Consider the following 20,499-nt stretch of genomic DNA (forward strand, 5'->3'; position numbering starts at 1 on the left):
TTATAACGTTTCAACTATCATTCAAATGATAAAGTATACATCTAAGGGGTCGTTTGGTTGTTAGTTAGGAAGTGAATTATTTAGTATTAAAATCAACATAACTATCAAGAGGGGTTAGCTTATATCGTAAGCATCCTCCACCTCTAACCCGAAGGTTGTGAGTTTGAGTCACTAAGGGAGCAGAAAGGGGATCTCCTAAAGGGAAGGTTTAAAAAAAAAAACTAGCATTATGTTTGGTGCGTTTTAGCTGCTATGTATAAAATTTAGTACACCAAGTACATATGTGGTGACCAATTTACGATCTCCCATAATATATTAGACGTGTATAAGTTATGCAACAATCTATATAATATTATTTTATGCAGGAAAAAAAATGAAATAACTAATTTATGAATACCTAAATCTTATTTAACTAAACCTTGCCTAACTAATTCCTACGTAACCATTCTTGTCTTACTAATATTTGTATAACTAATCCTTGCATTATCGACTCTAGCCAGCAACCAAACATCCCTTGAGAGTTATAAGGCATAATACATAAACGGACCATTAAACTTGGTCTTAGCTAGCAAGTATGCCTTCAACTTTGCGTGTGCACAAATAGGCACCTCAACTTGTCTAGAGTTGATCATGTGTACACAAATGCTAATGTGACATATAAATTTTGGAGGGCCACATCATTGTCACGTAAGCATTTGTGTTTATGTGTTCAACTTTATACAAGTTGAGGTATTTACTTGTGCACGCTCAAAATTAGTAGGCATATATACTTGCCAGTTGAGGCCAAATTTAAGGATCTGTTTATATATTATGCCGAGTTATAAACTCTAACATGCACTTGGTCCTTAGGCAAAGATCATGGTATGAAATAGGACACGAAAAGACTTTCCAAAATTTTTATAGTAGTATTGTATTGATTACTACTCGTATTTCCTAAAAAAAATATCCCATGTTCTGAAAAGTTAAAAAGAGTGAAGACACACCACTAACATGGAAAGACTTTGCACTCTCTATTTCCCATTTCCTTACACACACAAACGCTACTCAAATAACCCCTTTTCTCTCTCTATTTTGCAAACCCCGCCGACCACAAAAAATAACCCATTTTCTCTTTTCTCCGATCCAACCCATTTTCTTATTGGTATAGACCAATAAATTTCTAAAAAATAAAAAATTGCTATAATTGTAATACAGGTGAAGAAGCATTCTAGGCTTTCTTGAATCTTTTTTGGCAGCTTACAAATTTGACTAGAGCAACCCCATTTGCCTAAATTTGGAATTTGTTTATGTGAGATCATTTTCTTGCCAATTTTGGAATCTGGGTTTTGTTCTACTTAACTTTGAGCTGATTTTGTGACATGGGGTTTTGTTAATTAGCATGTAATTAGTTAGTCTGAGCTGATGGTATCTAAATTTTTTTATCTTTTGTTTGTTTCTTGCTAATTTTGGTATCTGGGTTTTGTTCATCTATACTTAGCTTTGAGCTGATGGGTTTTGCTAATTAGCTAGTTTGAGCTTGTGTTTAGAAAAAATCAGAACTTTATTCAGTGCTAAAAAAAAAAAAGATTGACTTGACTGGTAGATTTGCAAAAAGAAGTGAGCAGAAATGTTATAGATTGTTAGGAGCTTGTAAACCGTAGAAGAATTGTTATTTCATCCGCCATGAACGATTGCTCGGATCATGAGGCAGCTCCTTGTAAAGAAACAGCAAAGAAAAAGAGGAATCTCCCTGGAATGCCAGGTAATATTAGCCCTAATGAATAAGCTAGTTAGGGTTGGTTATGTTAATCTTTTTAATCCATTTGAACCGGTTTTTTAGCTCCCGTTTGGCCATCCAATTTGAATTTGAAACTTGAAAGTTTGAGTTTTTGAAGTTGTGTTTGGACATGCATATTACTTGGGAAAAAAAAAAAATTGAAGTTTTGTGAGTGGAAGTGAAATTTAGAACAGTTTTTGGAACTTGAAAGTATTTTGAAGATAAATTTTCAAAATCTGATCCAGACTCTATGGCCAAACGCTAGCTTAAAGAACAGATTTCTATTTCAGCAGAAAATTCATTTTTGTATTATCCTTTGATTAGATCCTAATGCGGAAGTCGTCGCGTTGTCACCAAAGACTCTATTGGCAACAAACCGATTTGTGTGCGAAATTTGCAATAAAGGGTTTCAGAGAGACCAGAATTTGCAGCTTCATAGAAGGGGTCACAATTTGCCTTGGAAGCTAAGGCAGAGAACAAGCAATGAGGTGAAGAAGAGAGTCTATGTTTGCCCCGAACCTACGTGTGTTCACCATGATCGTTCACGGGCATTGGGTGATTTGACTGGGATCAAGAAGCATTTCTGCCGGAAACACGGTGAGAAGAAGTGGAAATGCGACAAGTGTTCGAAGAAGTACGCGGTTCAGTCTGATTTGAAGGCTCATTTGAAGATTTGTGGAACTAAAGAGTATAAATGTGATTGTGGGACTATGTTTTCAAGGTCCATTCTTGATGCCCTTTTAAGTGTTAATCTCTCTTTCTTGTAAAGCAGATATCTTTGTTATTAATAATGTGTATAGGAGGGATAGCTTTATCACACACAGGGAATTTTGATGTATTAGCAAAAGACCATTAGCTTTATCACGCTGAGTCTGTCAGTTTTGCCGTGTTTTTGGTAGTAGTTGTTAAGTCCATTCTGTTACTTGGACCAAAGGTGCTCCACTTTAGCAAACTTAAGGGACTAAAGATGCTCATGGTTATATTTAAAGGACAGAGTTAGACCTACTCCCATAGATGAGGGACAATTTTGGCTAAAAACTCCCCTTTTAATTGTTAATCTCTTTCTTGTAAAGCTGATATCTTTGTTGATAATATACAGGAGGGATAGCTTTATCACGCACAGGGCATTTTGTGATGTATTAGCGAAAGACGGTGAGAAAGCACAGAATGCAGTTACAACTCCTATTGCTGATGAGGACTGTAAGGTTCAAGCTGTTGTTTCATCTACACCACCACCACCAACACCTCCTACTCCCCCACCAGCTTCAGAGCCTCCAGCTGTTCCTTCACCAGCTGCCCCGGAGCCTCTACCACCTCCTGTTACTCAGTCAACTGATTTAATGTCTTCTGATTCTCCCATCCAGAATCCAGGTACATTTTGAAGTTAAACTTTAGAAGTTTGAAAATTTGGATTTGTAGTTGGCTGCCGCTGATGTGTGTTTGTTGAGAACAGACAATACTTTATTCTTTCTTCGTTTTGGAGTCTTTCTAATTTTGTCAGAATGATATTTTATCGAAAACTTTTGTCATATATTGATCCTTGATGTTATCTGTTTTCCTCATTAGACTATTTTAAAATAAGTGTTTGTTTATCAATCTAGCCCATTATTTCAACTTCGAACTTGAAATATGGAAATTGAAGGTTGAGAAACAGCTTTTAGGAGTTTTTACAAGTTTTCACTCACTTAAATTCAACTTGTTTTCATGTCCACATACAACTTCAATTTTCAAATACCCTTTCTCAACTTCAACTTCAAATACTAGGAGTACTTTTTTTTCCAAATCTCGACTAAATCATGTCCAAACGTCTAAGTGATCCTTTATCTGAACAAAGTTTGAATGCTAGAAACAAAAGTATGATAAGATGGGCAAAAAAGAGATCAGTCAAAATAATAGAAAAGTTACTCTTTCAATCTGAGAAAACTTTGGGTGAAATAAGGAAACATAGCATGCACTTAAAGAAGTCTAAAGTGCGTCTTCACAAAGGATAACATATCTTGATTCTCCTTTTTCTACAGATAAAGTTCTTTTATATCAAAAGTTTAACTTTCCCTGCTTCTTCATATGAGTGGTTTCTTTATGTCTTTCTATAATTGTTATAATTTGGCAGAGTTGGTGGAGAGTCCACGCACAAATTCCACTGGAACCATTACCAAACAGGTTATGGAAGAAACAACAGCTAAAACGAGGTTGTCTGGAATCTGCAGCAGTAGCTCAAGCTCTGGATGTACCACCAGTAGCAGCATTTTTCCAAGCTTGACTGGAATCTCTAGCAGCAGTAGGAGCTCAAGCAGTAATGGAAGTACCACCACCACCAGCATTTTTCCAAGCTTGACTGGAATATGCAGCAGCACTAGGAGCTCGAGCAGTAATGGAAGTACCGGAAACATCAGCATTTTTCCAAGCTTGACTGGAATCTCTAGCAGCAGTAGAAACTCGAGCAGTAACGGAAGTACCAGCAGCAGCAGCATTTTTGGAAGTTCCACTGGAATCTGTAGCAGCAGCAGTAGCTCTAGCAGTAACAAAAGTACCAGCAGCAGCAGCATTTTTACAAGCTTGACTGGAATCTGTAGCAGCAGCAGTAGTAGCGCGAGTAGTAATAGAAGTGCCAACAGCAGCACTTTTGCAAGCTTATTTGCTTCATCAACTTGTTCAGGAAGTTTGCCTTTGCCGTCTCAAGCACCTCAATTTACTGATTGGTTTCAATCCGTCGCTCCTGCTCCGCCACCTGATATGGAACCACCATCATCTATGGAACCAATCTCTCTCTGCCTTGCAATGAATCATGGTTCATCAGTCTTTGGACCAGCTGGACAAGAGAGGAGGCAGTATGCTGCTGCAGCACCACAACCAGCCATGTCAGCAACAGCATTACTGCAGAAGGCTGCTCAGATGGGTGCAACGTCGACAAATTCATCATTGTTAAGGGGTCTTGGGATTGGGATATTATCCTCTGCTTCATCGTCTAGTGGGCAACAAGAATGGAGTGGGAGACAAATTGATACCAATGGTGCAACATTGGCTGCAGGCCTTGGGCTTGGACTGCCATGTGATGATGGCTCTGGTCTAAAGGAACTAATGCTGGGAACTCCATCTGTTTTCGGTCCCAAACTTCCGACTCTTGACCTTCTTGGATTGGGGATGGCAGCAGGTGGCGGCCCAACACCTGGATTATCGGCTTTAATAACATCCATGGGCGGTAATCTAGATGTGGCCGCTGCAGCAGGATCATTTGATAGTGGAGAATTTTGTGGGAAAGAGTTGGGAAGAAGTTCATGATACAAAATGTAAAGGACTATGAAACTTTAGTTGACAATTTGGCAAACTCGTTAGTGTAGGGAGAAAACGTCTTTGTTGTAGTAATATAGAAGCCTGTTGTATCTGTGTAAACTTTTCTACTCTTTACTCTAAAACAGTTATGTTAATAGAAGTGTAAAGTGATAATTTGCGCAAGGTTGCGGAATTAGCCCCAAATACGAGTTTCCAAGGCAGTGATTATGTATTACTCCCCGCCCATGGTTACTTGTCCATGTTTGACCTGACACATTCTTTAAGTACTTTTTTTTGTCCTAGTTTGTGTGGCACAATTTTTTTTTAAGTTTGTTTAAAAAAATGTCATATTTTTGTATTTAGAAATAATTTAACTTCTTTAGATGATTTATAGCCACACAAATATCTAAAACTTGTTTTGGATCATAAATTTCAGTAGTCTTCCTTTCTTTCTTCAACTCTGTGCCAAATCCAATGATGCCACATAAATCGAGACAGAGGGAGTAATAAATAAATGACAATTTTACTATATAACCTCTAATTATTATAGGTTGGGATGAAATGAAAATAATTATAGTATTTAATAATACGGAAAAGGGCTAAATACCCCTGTACTATCGGAAAAGGGCCAACTATACCCCTCATTATACTTTGGGCCCAAATATACCCTGCCGTTATACTTTGGGTTCAAATATATCCCTGTCATTATACTTTGATCCAAATATACCCTTCATTTTAACGAAGCAACACGTGTCATAATTCTATTGGCCTATTTTAAATTATCCCTAATTAATTAAAATTCAACCCATGACTCAGATATCCAAATGAAAAACCCTTCCGGTATCCAATTAAAATGGAAGCTTCCCTCCTTCTTCGCATATTCCTTGTTGTTGAACAAATCCAGAGCTAACTGAGACAATTTATCTATAGAATCATTCATTATATTTATGATGAGGGATTGAAGATCGTATAAGACCTTTCAATCTTCAATTGATTCTTTGCTGCAATACATTTTCCAATAGATTAACAAGCTTTTGGATCTGTGGTCAGTATATAACTTGAATACTAAGACAAAAATAAGAATGAATAAGATAAAATCCTCGTTTAAGTATTGGTCTGTGCAAATTACCAATTTAATTTTGGTCCATTCGTTGTGGTAAAACTATGGATCGCTTGGAAAAGAGAAGAAGAAGGAGGAGGGAGCAAAACTTCCATTTTTATTGGATATCGGGTATGGGTATAGATTTTTTAATTGAATATCGGGTTATGGGTTAAATTTTAATTAATTAGGAAATAATTTAAAATAGGCCAATATAATTATGACACGTGTCCCGCCTTTAAAGTGAGGGGTATATTTGGACCCAAAATTTAATGGCAGAGGTATATTTGAACTCAAAGTATAACGGCAGGGGTATATCTAGACTTAAAGTATAACGAGGGGTATATTTGGCCCTTTTTCGATAGTACAGGGGTATATTTAGCCCTTCTTCGTTAATAATAAGGGTAATATAGTTATAAAATGATAAATTATTTCTTGGTTTCCAAATAGGACAAGTAAAATTGACATTTATTTTTAGTATGATGGGCAAGTAAAAGTGGACGGTGGTGGAAGTATTAAATTAGATACCTAGAGTTGCTTCATGACATTGAGAATGCAAGGTAGGAAGAGATAAGAATGAATGCAACCTATCCAGCTCTAGGTTAATATACTCTATGTAGTGTTGGTGTATCTTTAAATGCCAATAAATTTAGCCAACAATCTGGCTTGAGACTTGAAGTGACACAGGTTTGAGAAGTTGAGGCAAATGTGGATAAAGAAGGGGATTTTTTTTTTTTTTTTTGTGTATGTGTGTGTGTGTTTTTTTTTCGGAAGGGAGAGTGGGTAGGGAAAATAACTCTGAAGATTGTTTAACAAAGTGGCAATGATTAACACCTAAAGCCGAAAATGCCAGGGAACTGAGAACCTCTAAGTAGGAAATGCTTTATTCTTCTAGCGAGCCAAATTGACGTAGAGCCGAAATGTTAGGAATCGAGAACCTCTTAATAAGAAGTGCTTTATATTTTGCTTTATTCTTTTAGTGAACCTATCTGACGTGGAGCTAGAAACGCAAGTAATTGAGAACTTCTTGGTATTCTTTTAGTGGACCTATTCGACATGGAGCTAAAAATGTTAGGGAATCTATATTAGTCGGTTAAGTGAATTTCGAATATAAATGCCTAAAGGAAGGGGGGGGAAAATGCAGCCGGACAGACCCGTGGTTAGTGATTAGACATAAGATAGAAAGGATAAAGCGAATGTGCTTTACCTGGGCCATTTTGATAGACCTTTGACATTAAAAAGGGATCTGATGCACTGTTCCTATACAATTTCTCACTTTCATTTGACTTAATATGTTCATTGTCTTCTAAGTTTATGCCGTATTTCTTGTCGTTTATTCTTGTTTTGGTAGCAGTCACATGCCTTAATAAACTAGGGATTCTTTTTGCATTAAGTCTTACGCCATGGCACTTCACCTAACGTTCTTTTCCATGGCACAATTTCTTTTTTTTAGCCTATTTATTCGGTTTACTTTGGCTGATCTACCTATTATTATCTGATTGTCATTATATTACAGAAAAACAGATTCATTATTTCATCAAGGATATTTACAAAGGATATGTATAAGTTTCCATATTTAATCATCTAATGCACTTAATAGTTAATTCGAATTTCAACTCGCACAGGCCTTTACTCCTAATCATTTTTTGAAAACAAATGCTACTAATAATGAAGGGGAGCCTTTGATACAACCCAAGTTGCATCAAGGCCTTTCACAAGGAGCCAAGCTCGTGAACTTCAAGCAACGCAAGGGTTATTCATGAAGAGGGACGTACTTGAGTACACTCTAGAGCCCTCCCGGGGATTCCAAGTGTTGATGATTGCATGGGAGGACGGATTGGAGAAGAGTGTTGAAGATGGCTATGCTTGCAATGAGGCTATTACTTAAAGGCTAGCATTTTCAAGTTTCATTACGAGGAAGACCAACCAAACAAGGCTCTTACTTCATTAAGGGTAGAATTGTAATAGCTTAGTTGTCTTCCTTAGCTTTTTAGTATAAATAACTTGTCTAAACATTTCCTAGGGTAGATTTGGATGAATATTGAAATTACTAAACTCATTGAGAGTAGAGAGCTTGTGAAGCTTTTGATTGTGAATCTTGTTGAGAGGATTGGTTGCTTGGGATCACAGGTCCCTTGAGGTCATCCTAAGAGTTTGGTGCTCTATTTGATTACAATCTGAAGGTCTTAGTTATTATAGAACTTTGGTTGTCAAATTGTATCTTTAGTTGTGTCAATCTAGTTATCCTTTGTTTTCCTTGTCATTTTCTGGTCCTTTTTATTTCCTTTATTGTATCAGCCTTGGCGTAACTGGTAAAGTTGCTGCCATGTGACCAGGAGGTCACGGGTTCGAGCTGTGGAAACAACCTCTTGCAGAAATGCAAGATAAGGCTGCGTACAATAGACCCTTGTGGTCCGACCCTTCCCCGGACCCCGCGCATAGCGGGAGCTTAGTGCACCGGGCTGCCCTTTAAATGCTACTAATAATATTCTCTAAAGTGGGTAAGCACAGGACGGGTTCCTGCTGGCTAGACTATCTGGCATGTGCAAATTCTCACAATTGGGTGCTGCATAACAGGAACATAACATACACCAAAGAAGCAAGATAAATTCAGTTATTCAGTTACTTTTACAATGTTGTCATAGATTCAGATTCAACCCCGGGTTAAAAAAGATCCATGAATTAATGTTACAAGTTACACACAAAAGGGTTAACAGGACATAAATTAGTAGTACAACAGAAATTTCTCATTCTAATGCACCGTAATAGCTATAGATTTCTCACGGGCGTAAGAGATTTGTGAGCATTTTAACCTACTCTGTCATGCCTTGTCCTTAATTATTAGCTTCCTCAGCATTGGACTGCAGATGCATGGCGTTAGCATTACTCTCTAGCTTGGACACTGCCTCGGGCCCACACAACCTCGTCAACTCTTCCTGTTCCAAAATGAAGTCCCAGTAAGAATCAGTATTTCCATCTTTCTCGCATTGCTTAGTCGCTTTAAAAGGACAACTAAGAGAAAAAGGAATGACAGCAAAATTACTCAGCACTGTGAGTACCCATTTTGTGACATCGATCAACAATTCCGTGCAAGGATCACGATATATAACAAGTTTAACAACTAACAGCCCAGGTAAAAAGGGGGAAGGATAGATACTTGAGAATTTACTTAAAAGTGAGGGCAAGTGAGATGAGCATACAAGGAGATAGAGGGGATGGAAAAGATGCTTAAGTAGTTTTTACCTTTATCGAATTATTATCCGAGGTAAGCTTATCACATTCCTCAGAGAGCTTTCGCAACTCCTCTTTGAGTCCATGATTCTCATTGCTCAACGTCTCTACCTTATGTTGTAGCTCTTCACACTCAGCCTGCAGAGGATAAGCATAAAATAACACGACTGTCGGATAACTTAAGATGTGGAGAAAAGAAAAATCAAAGTAAGACAAAATTTGAGATTTCTCAGTAAGTAATCTGGTTGTTAAAAGTCAAATCAGATTCAGGTTCTTATTGATGACCTTGTAGTTAGTTTCATCTGAGATTATTTGCTGTTAGGATTGAACTATTATTTGCTGGTTTAACATGAATGGGGGAAAAAAAAAACAGAGTTATAAGTTCAACACATGTGGAAGAAATTCTCTCACACTTGGCCACCATTTGTTTCTTTTCCCCTCCGGTAAGTGATGCTGCATACCATAATCCAGGAAAACTTAAACTGCAGCCCCTTGTATGCACTAAGAAGAAATTCAATAGATAGATATAGATAGATGACAGACTTCCAATGGCTTAAGATTTAGACCACGATAAGGCGCGTCTTTCCCCTCGGTTGATTCTATGAAAAACCTTGCTTCTCAGTTCAGAACACAACACAGTCCACAAGAACAATGATCAGCTGTTCTTTCCAAAAATTTCACAATAACAAAAACAAATTGTTTCCTTGTTTTCTTAGTAACTATTTTAAGTACACCTTCCATCCGTATATAATTGAATCCGGATTACATTGGCATGAAAAAAATAGTATGCAACTATCACACTTGGGAGAATTGTTTTTCTCCTTTTAGCTGGATAGCTAGTTACTCCCCGTGTTCCAATTCCAATCACATATTCTCTGCAATTAAGCCCATCAAACTAACGATTCTGGGAGCTCGCGGGATTTGACATAAAAAAAAAATTTGTATCGAAAGTTGGGTAAGAATACTTGGTCCCCGTTTTAAGGGGAAAAAAACTCTAACTTCTAAATACACTTTCTCAACTTAACTTCAACTACTCTTTTATTCCAACTTCAACCATTAAATATTGTCCAAATGCCTACTTAGTTTAGACTGGGTGATTTGTATGGAACTTGAGGTTAAGAACACTTACCAAGAGCTACGAAGCTGGGACTCTACATCTGTGGCCACGAATTGATGCAGCACAGTGGCACTCATGTATATGCTATTACTACCATTCATTGGTGGTACCAACTTCTTCTCCTTTTTTTTGGGGGGTACTAATAATTTCTAGATTCTTGTACTTGAACTTGGATATCATAAAAGAAACAAAGTGTGCTAATTTTTTCCAAGGTCGATAAATTTAGAAAACAAGCACACACACACATAGAGAGAGACACGTATACATACATAAATGACCCCTTTAACTTGAAAAAAAAAAAATCACTTAGATGACCACCGAAAGTCTATGCAAAATGTGTCTATCAGCACGGCTAGCTGACATGGCAGATCGTGTTTCTCCCATCCGAATTTGAGTTTTGCCGGAAAATATGAAGTTCACCCAGGAAAATGAACTTCCTGACATTTTTGATAACTACTTTTTTCTTCAGCCATTATTTTCAATATTTTCATCATAGCTTACTCCTGAATTTTCAAACCTGTTTTGAATTTATTGTGCTGAGGGTCTATTGGAAACAACCTCTCCACCCCACAAAGGTAGGGGTAAGATCTGCACAAGTACACCCCACCTTCCCCAAACCCCACTTGTGGATTACACTGGGTTGTTTTTATTTTCAACTCTGCTTCTTTTTTACCCATGTCAAATCCAATTCCCATATGTCTCTTCTTGTTCTTCTCCTCACAAAACCTATACCGGATTCAAACCCAAATACACTCACCAAAGCTCTGTCCTTCCCCACTTCCTCTTCATTTACATCACCAGAAAACTTCACACCCGTGTCACCACTCAACACCCATCTCTCATGTTCCAGTTCCCTTGCAATGTGTAAAAGGCTTCATTGAGGAGGATAGGATGGTTCCTCTATAGGGGAAAGCACTCTACTGATCCTAGGTCTAAGTACATTCCTACAATATTGATTCCTCATCGTTGAATGGGACAGAGACCCAAAACATCTCTTACTCCAAACAGAAATGTTTTCCCACATAATGGTTTTGCATTTATGGGTGTGTTTCAGGGGTTTTCACCCATGGATACTGCAACTTTTAAGAATTTCACGTTATCTGCGGCATTCGGTAGTCTTATCCCATCATTGTTCAACATTCAAGTTAATGGATTTCTGATGCTGCTATTATTGGAGCTACTGTTGGTTTTTCTCATGAGTCGCTAACACATTCCGTGGTGGTCATGCTCATACATTTCCACAGTATAGAGGTCAGCAGCAATAGGTGAATTTCCCCCTCAAATTGCTATGTTTAGTTATAGGTGTTTGTGTTATCTTTTCTACAAGTCAGAACTAAAGTGAACTGCATCTGAGGTTATAAGAAGCAGCAGCCCTACATGTCTTTTTCTTTTTAATTATTTACTGTCATGTTACCCCCGTTTGAGCTCCATGTGTTTTATTTAAGAGTTCAATAGACACATAATCAACGACATAAGGTGTTCAATATGTCATGATCACAGTTGAGGTGCTCAAATGAAAAAGTTTGGCAAGTTTAAGGGGTAATCTATGTACTCAATGGCTCAACCTATATATATGAATGCGTGTGTTTGATAAATGAGTTTTAACACACAGTGCAAAAACGTTTTACGCTATTAAGTCACCTCTACCTGTTGGGACCTGCCTTATTTTCCAAATTACAGATCTCAATTTGTATGAAGGGTTACCTGTAGATATCTTTTGAGAAAAAAATTATTTACAATGTCAGTATATATAGGTTCATCTAACTATTTTGAACTAGCAAAATTAAATTTTTTGATACAGTTTCCAAATTACAAACTTAAGTTTAAAAAATAATAAAATCAACATTAAATTTAGCACCAAAAATTAATGAGTTCAACCTCGCTTTTCGAACCACCACCAACTACTTTTTGGGAGGAGGGAGTACTAGAAGTTACAAAAGAGAAAATCTCAGAACACCATCCAACCAACTTCGATAACCAAAAGCAGTTGCCTCATACCTTAAATAAAGACAAATGTCAAGACTCTTAATGTAGTTATCAAATTAATTGAAAATTGTTTGTATGTGTAATTTTGGGTAACATTATTTTGGATCGTCTCTCAGAAGTGGTACACTTGCTCCTTTGGTAAGCTGTAAGTTCATTTTTCAAAAGAAATAAAACCTTCTTGTTAAAATGCAAAGCCCAGTGCTGGACCTAAAAGAACCCAAAAGAGCATCTTTATGGTTCCTAATACAAAGATATAATCTACTCTAACTGTTGAAGAGATGGAAGAGAAACAGTATCGGTAAAAAGTAACTCATACCTGCTTGCGCAATCTTGACCTCCTAGCTGATTCTCGATTAGATTGCTTTCTCTTTTGCCTTTTAAGTTCACGTTCATCCTATTAAGAAGGGTTGTAAAGTACTTATCAACAAAAAGAAATACAGTGATGATAATTACAAGGGTACAATCCCATTATGGACAGTATACATACTGAGAAACAAATAAGAATAATAACAACAATGATCACTTTTTGAAATGAGTATAATTGCCTTCACATTCCAACAAAATTTACTTTAGATACATCAAGGCATCTTTGGGTCTCAATCTAGCATAACATAAAGACACGAAGATATAGAGCTTCCGAAAATATGAAACCATAACTAAAGAATTACTGATATAAAGAATATGCAACCAAGTTCATTTTCTCACAACCAAATTTCAAACCTTATTCAGGTTTAAATTATTGAAATTTAACTTTAGAGCATATATTTAGGCAAATGTGGTACTACAAACATTTGCCTATGAATATAAGTTGCAATTTTGTAGTTCCCTGAACCATATTTAGTTACTTTGACTTAATTAAATATGTACGTACGTATTATATGTAGCACTGTCGCTCATTGGTTACATGTAAGATGCCTATAAATAGGTTTGTCTTGTATTACCTTATTATCAACTCACCAACACATCTCACATTTTCTCACAATTTAATACTTTGTTCAGTGAACATGAATTCTGAATGTCAAGATACACCGAAACAGTGAGTCTTATTGACACAATCTTCAAATACCCCTAATGACCATCTGGAACGAAGAAGAGGAAGTACATTTTGTGCTTTTTACCACACAAGCTATTAGAGGAATAAATTTCATAAGATATTGGCAGTGCACAAAGTCGCATGATCAACTGCGCGTTCATTTGTTTCAGAAAATTGAATAAATGACAGAAAACAAAATAACCTGAATCCATTCACGCCCCATCCCAGGAGCTGGCGAGACACCAGATTGATTTGATCGCATTTTAATCATTCCAGGACCAGCAGACTGCGCATTCCACAAATCCATCCCAATATTCAGATTAGTTGCTGGCATAGCGACTGGATTCCCTGTTGCGGGATTGTTCTGACCACTGGCTCCTAATAATTGGAAATCACAGATCAATTTAATAAAACAAATAAGGCATAATCAAGAAGCAGACAAGTCAAACAAGTTACCATTAGCAAGCATTAGATCAAAGCTTCTACTCTTGTCTGCAGAAAATTCCTAACATAATAAAACATGAAAAGTCAGTCCTAACTAGCAATTGAATATTTAAGTAAGCTAAGATATTCTTAAGTTAATCGAGAAGCATACATGGTTATCATTTTCATCATTTGCATCTGATGAACCTTCACTTCCGCTTTCAGCACTGTTCAAGAGAATATAGTAAGTCAGATGTACAAAGGACACATCCAAAAGAAAGAACAATTTGAAGGAAACTTAGATTAGCATAAGAGTCTATTGACAAATTTAACACCAAATCCACATCAAAAGACCTTCTTGTGGCACCATCATTTCCAGAACCTGAAGCTGCTTTCCCACTTTCTCCTGCCTTGCCAACAGAACATCCCTTCAATTTTCTGCTTGTACTCTGGTCCTTACCATCAGGTGCCTTACTATCTGATTCTGGATTTGTCTGCAGAGTGTTTGGAGTCTATCAAAAGGACATAAATAAATTAATAAAATAGAGGCGAAAAGTTATATGTGGGTGACTCTCTTTCAACAGCTTTCAAATTGATTGTAACCCAATACAAAAGGATTAATTACCATGGGCATATTAGGATGAGCATAAACTCCAGCAGGAGGATATAAAGCAGGATATGGGACTGGAGCTCCATAAGGAGGCATAAGCGGATGCTGAAATATCACACAATAAAGGGTAAGTACATTAAAAATGTTCTAAGCTTTATACTTTATATAGTTAAAAAGTTGCAATGCGCTGTTAAAAACCTACTCCCTCTGTCTCAAATTATTTGTCGTGATTTCTAAGAATAATTGTCTCAAATTATTTGTCATTTTAGAAGTTCAAGACAATTTTTTTTCCTTCATTTTACCATTAGTAGTAATTGTTCTTGAAGACTACAAACACCTCAATTATGAGGAAATGACACTTAAATAGAGTAAATATTTAATGAAGAGAGATGATATCTTAAGACATAATAAGACATAAATAAGGGTAAAATAGTCAAAAATAACTCCTAATTAATGTTTTCTTCAGGGGTGTGTAAAAGAGAAATACGACAAAAAATTTGATACGAAGGGAGTATATAAATTTGTGAATGAAAAATTAATCACCTGGCCACCCCACATGTATGGGTGGGGAGTAGGAGAAGCAACAGTTGAGGGAAAGAAGGGAGGTGTAGCTCCAGCACCATAATAAGCCTAAACCAGAAATATTAGTGCTTAAGAATTAAACACTTCATCGCCTTATTTTATGAAGAATGTTGATATGGAGAACGTGACAATAATTAATCACAAAGACATTCATTAATCAACCTGCATAGAAGACCAATCAGGATATGAAGGTGTAGCTTGTGTCTCCTGAAAATCAAACAAATGGAGAACTTGTGAATAGCGAGCCACAAAACAGAGAGTTAAAAAAAGAGTGACATTATAATTTATACAACATTTATTGCATGTAGATGTGTGGAAGGAAAAGAAAAAAGGAAAATGACCTGAGTTGAAGTAGCTTTTGAAGGCTTTGTAGGGGTGCTCTCTTCCCCTGCCCCCATTAGGTGTGAATTCAATAGTCAAGTATACACGTTTATTTGATTATTTCAGATGATCAAGTACTCGTTACAAGCTAGATGTACCTGAAGTAGGAGAAAATAATGGAAATAGAACTTAGAAATCTTTCATCTTATTTGTATATGTTACTCCAGTCATTATCACGTTTTATAACTATACCATTTACTTGTATAAAAAATAAAGAGCCAGTCTAACTATACTATTTTATTTCTTACAACCAAGTTTCACCATTATTTTCTTGCTCTTGCAAGTAAATATTGGCCGAGGGTCTCGGGGAAACAGCCTCTCTACCTCCCAAGGTAGGGGTAAGGTCTGCGTACACTCTACCCTCCCCAGACCCCACTTTGTGGGATTTCACTGGGTATGTTGTTGTTGTTGTTGTTGCAAGTAAATATTGGATATTTAAAGCAAGGCAATAGCAACACATTTGCAACTCAGCGACAATTTAAGATGACTTGCGCACCTGACCTTTTAAAGCATTAGCAACACACTGTCCACTTAAAAACAGTAGAATACTTAACTTCTTACTCAAAAAAGGATACTCTCAGATTTCCAAAAATTACCCACTCTATCCATAGAATATTATATATTCTCATCTAATTTAAGAAGACACGTATCACTGAACATGACAAAGTAAAATGGCACGATAACATCAGTTCTCATACACGCGTTCAATATCATAAAGGAAAAAAGAAAAAAATATCTCCTAAAATTACATGATTCAATGTTGATATAAGTTTAATAATCAAAAATAGATAATGAGGGTGAATATTACGTCTGAATCACAGATCACAGCATTAAAAGAGAGAATAGAGTGCGCACATAAGCTCCCGAGCCGCCAATGCTTTGTAATGGGGTCCGCTGCTGAGAGCTACTGACAGCTCATTAGCCTTTTAAATTATTAATGCAACTTAAAAATAAGAAAATGAGAAGATCTCATGATTAATGTATCTTGTATATTCTCTTAGATTCTCTCTTTTTAACACAGAATAAGAACAACTATTTAAAAAAAAAAAAAAAAAGAACAACAACTATAGTGGCACCATGGTTCGTTCACTTCTCATTAATCTTTCTAATGATGTTCTCTTGGCACGTAAGTGATGTCATTTGTAAGAAAACTAATTGTCCCATCTATTCTATAAAGATCAGGAAAGGACTAGGTCTTTTAGTGTAAGCAAGATTAATAGGTTAATCAGTTACCGGAATATATATATATATATATATATATATATATATATATATATATATATATATATATATATATATATATATATATCAACAGGTTGGTAAATTGATATTAACCCGTCTTTAACAGGTTAAGCGTATACCTAAAGTATTGACTTGCCGTAGTCATTTGAAGGATTGAATCAAGGTATGTAAGGCTATTCCTTCTTTCGCCGCTACGACACGACCTCCTGTTTATTGTTTCTCATGTATGAGCTATAAAGCTAAGGATATGAAAGCATGTAAATTCCATATTATTGGTTTCATGAGTCGAGTAAGAGCCAAGTCATGTACTTACGAATCGACACTTCATATAGTTTTTCCACTCCTAGGATCGAGCTTCCAGCATATTGTTATGGAGTTATAGTACCTTATGTATGATGAATTCATATCCTACGTTGCTCGGACTCTCGGAAATAGATCATATCATCGCTTGATGAGGTGACACTAGATAATTGATATTTCACTTTATTGTAATGTTTTTACAATTTCTTTGTCCATATATTTGTTATTCATGCTTATTGTTATTAGTCTAGGACTAAACATCTATATATTTGTATTTTCGCACCATAGCGCCTTTTTTCATTAAAGCTCACGCTTTATTTGCGCTTTGCGCTTAAGCCCTAATTGATCTTAGAGCTTTTTTGCACTTTTCGCTTTTGATAACACTGATGTAAAGTTGTTTAAAAATTTCCATATACTTTGAAAGTTGTTTGTCAAGTTTCTCTTTTCACCTTTTGGGGAAAAAGGAGGGTGCAGAGAGGATTTGTATTGAATTCATTTTCTTGTACAATAAAAATAAAAATAAAGGGGGTTGTGGATTGCCACTTGCTAGCATACTACATACATCGCTAAATGCAGCGATAAAAGTAATTGCAGCTCCATATGACACCAAAATTTTCCAGTTTGGTTTATTGAACCGATCCTAAAGCCTGATAATTAAAACTACGACACATGTTGCTGCTCAATGGGAAGCCGTAATCATGGAAGAGAAAAAGCATGACTTGGTATGATCCATCATGTGACATGTTAAATGTCGACCAATCCTTCTTAACTTGCATTGCAAACTAAAGACAATCTTCACCTATAAAATAAATTCCATTCCAGTCTTTTGTTGACTAATTCGAAACCAAGGTGGGAAACACCTCCTCTGGCAAACCCAATTTATTTGTAACAGTTTGAGATTCATAATTTCCTCATAAAAAGATACTGGTTTCATTAGTTTCTATAGCTAACAGATGAATCATACTTCCATCTATCTAGCAAGAAAGTGTGGTTATACTCGAAAAAAACGAGAGCACAAACAAACGAGTTTAACTTCTATATATACTGACACTGTATGACTGTAAACTAACTACTATTAGGTTACCTAAAGGATAACAATGGGAAAACATCGATAAGTAACTTGAAAAATAAGACAGGTTATGCTATAATAGGTTAGAATATGCTAATAGTGTACAAAATTATCCCGCCACATAATTATGCTTTCTTCCTTAAAAAGCAGTATTATAATTCAATGTTTACTCTCTCATGTGATACTAATCATAGGGGTAATGAAGTCCCTCAATGTAAAAAAAATCACATAAAGTTTTCTAGGATCCTTACATAAAAAGTCAGTTACCCATAATAATCTGAATTTCAGGCAAGAAAAGGTTTCAACTATTTTTAATTATTGTGCTAATACAGATTCTCTAGCAGAATTGCCTTTTTTTTTTTTTTTTTTTTTTGTGAATTGAGTTACTAAATTCCCAACCGTATCTGGAAAGAAACTTCCGGGCCCTGTCAAATTTAGTATTCTACAATATACAAACCAATCTTGAAACTCAAAATTAGAACTGCAACATAGACCACGTGGACAAAATTCAAACGAAACGGAATTCTCAAAATTTAAGAACACAACAACATATAATACAGTTTTATTAAAAAAAAAAAGCATAGTAATTCAGTTGTTGTTTGTGTTTTATGGGAAACTCAAAAGACATAGAAATAATAAGAAGTGAACGAAAAGAGGAAGAGGAAGGACTAACCTGGGGGTGTGAGGTGGAACAACGAGAGTCCAACTCGGATATACGATGCTGTTTTTTCTTTTTTCTTTTTTGGTTTCTTGCTCTTTCTCTGGCTGTTGTTAAATGTAAGTAGGAAAAAAGGATACTTTCCCTATCTTTCCTTGGGAGATCTAACGGTTAGGAGAGTTTGAGGATTAAGTTGTCTTAAATCCTAGTAGTAATACACTAATTCAGAGTTTATTAAAACATTAATGTCAGTTTTATCCATAACACTTTACTCTTTTTGACAGCGGCAGCAGAAGTAGCAGTTTGTGTAGATGTAGACGTTTATGTCCAAGTTGTTTCTTCTGTCAAATCTTTTTCTTTTATTCTTCATTGCCATTTTATTGTTTACTACTCCCTTCATCCCAATTTATAAGAGATGGTTACGGAATTTTTAAGAAGGAAAAGATTTTTAAAATTTGTGATTGGCTAAAAAAGAAGCGTTGCGTAAATTGGCTCGGAATAAAGTTTACTCACCAGCTTAAAATGGTGAATCAACTACTAGTACTAGTACTAATGCACGGTTTGCCCTTCAAATGGACCGGTCTTTAATTTTTGTCCTTCAAATGGGCTGATCTTTAATTTTTAGCCTTTAAAATCGAACTGATAACTATATATAGGGTTGTTCAAAACCGACCGCTACCGATAACCCAACCGCAAAATTGGCTTATTAGCTTATTGGTATTGGGTTATCGGATTAGCGGGTGGGGAATGGATTTAAATTTTATAATTAACGGCTTATCGGTGCGGAGGACGGATTACTCAATTTTCTTATTGGGTAAACCGTTAACCCGTTAAGAATTTATTATATTTTATTATATTTTTATCCCTAAACATATAAAATATGTATGGTAATTATAATTTGTAAACCTAAAGATAAGCCTCGGCAAGCCAAGCCCATTTAGTTAATAAGACAACCCATTTAGTAAATAAGACAACAACTATAGATTAGAAAATAACCCTAATTTTACTTAAAGGGTAAACCACAAGTCCACAACAACTCAACAACTGCTATTCTGCTACTACACGCAAGGTAAATTTTGAGTTTTTTTTTCCAGTGCTAGTCTGCTACAACAACTGATTAGTGATCTATTTGAGTGGCATACTATAGTACTTTATATTTTATGTTATTTAATTGAATTTTGGTTCTTGTTAGTTCTTCCAACAATGTGATGCTCTACTGGGTCTGGGGGGGCTCCTTTACTTTTGTGATATTTTGTATTATGTACTATGTACTAAGAAATTGTGTTCTTAACTTCTTATGCATGGGAAAGGTCGAACAGATCCTTCTTGGTACAATTTGATTTGCTCTTTGTTTGTGGGAATCTAATGGTGTTGAAAACTCTATGTTGGGTCCAAACTTGGTCACCAACAACTAGTCCATGGCATATTTTTGAGTCCAAACTCGGGCAAGTGTCTCATACTGGCTTCTATCAGTCATGTACATATAAGCAATTTCCGACACCAAAGGGTGATCAGGATTAGGGTCTGTTAGCAGAGAACAGATAGAGAGCAATACCTGCAAGGGACAAATTAATTACGCCTCTAAAATACAACCAACTAAAATCTAATCTGATGAATGCCTGCCTGCACTTGATTGTTCAATTATAATTAATGATATTGTGAACACAATGAATAAATTCAGATACATACTTCCTCTGATTTATGAATACAAATAATATTGAAGTTCTACTTTGGAACAAAGC

At 36.1% G+C, this 20,499-nt stretch overlaps 2 protein-coding genes across 5 annotated transcripts; one reads left to right on the plus strand and one right to left on the minus strand.

The window, feature by feature from the left end:
- The first annotated feature begins 858 nt into the window (after window positions 1-858).
- Window positions 859-5,209, plus strand: LOC132621193 (zinc finger protein ENHYDROUS-like). Its single transcript, XM_060335364.1, has 4 exons — window positions 859-1,741; window positions 2,081-2,477; window positions 2,856-3,127; window positions 3,867-5,209. Exons 1-4 carry the CDS (start codon window positions 1,663-1,665, stop codon window positions 5,033-5,035), a joined length of 1,917 nt encoding a protein of 638 aa, XP_060191347.1. The 5' UTR covers window positions 859-1,662; the 3' UTR covers window positions 5,036-5,209.
- A 3,503-nt stretch (window positions 5,210-8,712) lies between these two features.
- LOC132621271 (G-box-binding factor 1-like) lies at window positions 8,713-18,962 on the minus strand. 4 transcript variants are annotated; one of them, XM_060335469.1, is made up of 12 exons: window positions 18,773-18,960; window positions 15,449-15,586; window positions 15,270-15,314; window positions 15,069-15,155; window positions 14,541-14,630; window positions 14,270-14,427; window positions 14,088-14,142; window positions 13,949-13,997; window positions 13,695-13,870; window positions 12,776-12,853; window positions 9,369-9,494; window positions 8,713-9,061 (listed from the first exon to the last, which is right to left on the minus strand). In XM_060335469.1, the coding sequence occupies exons 2-12, from the start codon at window positions 15,503-15,505 to the stop codon at window positions 8,960-8,962; spliced, it is 1,023 nt and encodes a 340-aa protein (XP_060191452.1). In that variant the 5' UTR covers window positions 15,506-15,586; window positions 18,773-18,960; the 3' UTR covers window positions 8,713-8,959. The 4 variants fall into 4 exon arrangements, with proteins under 4 accessions (XP_060191452.1, XP_060191455.1, XP_060191454.1 ...); XM_060335472.1 differs by having other exon boundaries at window positions 14,270-14,409; window positions 18,773-18,959; XM_060335471.1 differs by lacking the exon at window positions 18,773-18,960 and adding an exon at window positions 16,344-16,734.
- Between the last annotated feature and the right edge of the window lie 1,537 nt (window positions 18,963-20,499).

The sequence above is a fragment of the Lycium barbarum genome, chromosome 12 (assembly GCF_019175385.1).
Source record: "Lycium barbarum isolate Lr01 chromosome 12, ASM1917538v2, whole genome shotgun sequence".
In the NCBI taxonomy this organism is placed as follows: domain Eukaryota; kingdom Viridiplantae; phylum Streptophyta; class Magnoliopsida; order Solanales; family Solanaceae; genus Lycium; species Lycium barbarum.

What these genes read in the sequence shown, in the direction of transcription:
- LOC132621193 (XM_060335364.1), top strand. Translation starts at nt 1,663, where the DNA reads ATGAACGATTGCTCGGATCATGAGGCAGCTCCTTGTAAAGAAACAGCA. An exon ending in TGTGGGACTATGTTTTCAAG is followed by an intron (nt 2,478 to 2,855) that starts GTCCATTCTTGA and finishes GATAATATACAG; the next exon opens with GAGGGATAGCTTTATCACGC. An exon ending in TTCTCCCATCCAGAATCCAG is followed by an intron (nt 3,128 to 3,866) that starts GTACATTTTGAA and finishes ATAATTTGGCAG; the next exon opens with AGTTGGTGGAGAGTCCACGC.
- LOC132621271 (XM_060335469.1), bottom strand. Translation starts at nt 15,505, where the DNA reads ATGGGGGCAGGGGAAGAGAGCACCCCTACAAAGCCTTCAAAAGCTACT. An exon ending in CAAAAGCTACTTCAACTCAG is followed by an intron (nt 15,315 to 15,448) that starts GTCATTTTCCTT and finishes TTTGATTTTCAG; the next exon opens with GAGACACAAGCTACACCTTC. An exon ending in CATACATGTGGGGTGGCCAG is followed by an intron (nt 14,631 to 15,068) that starts GTGATTAATTTT and finishes GTGATATTTCAG; the next exon opens with CATCCGCTTATGCCTCCTTA.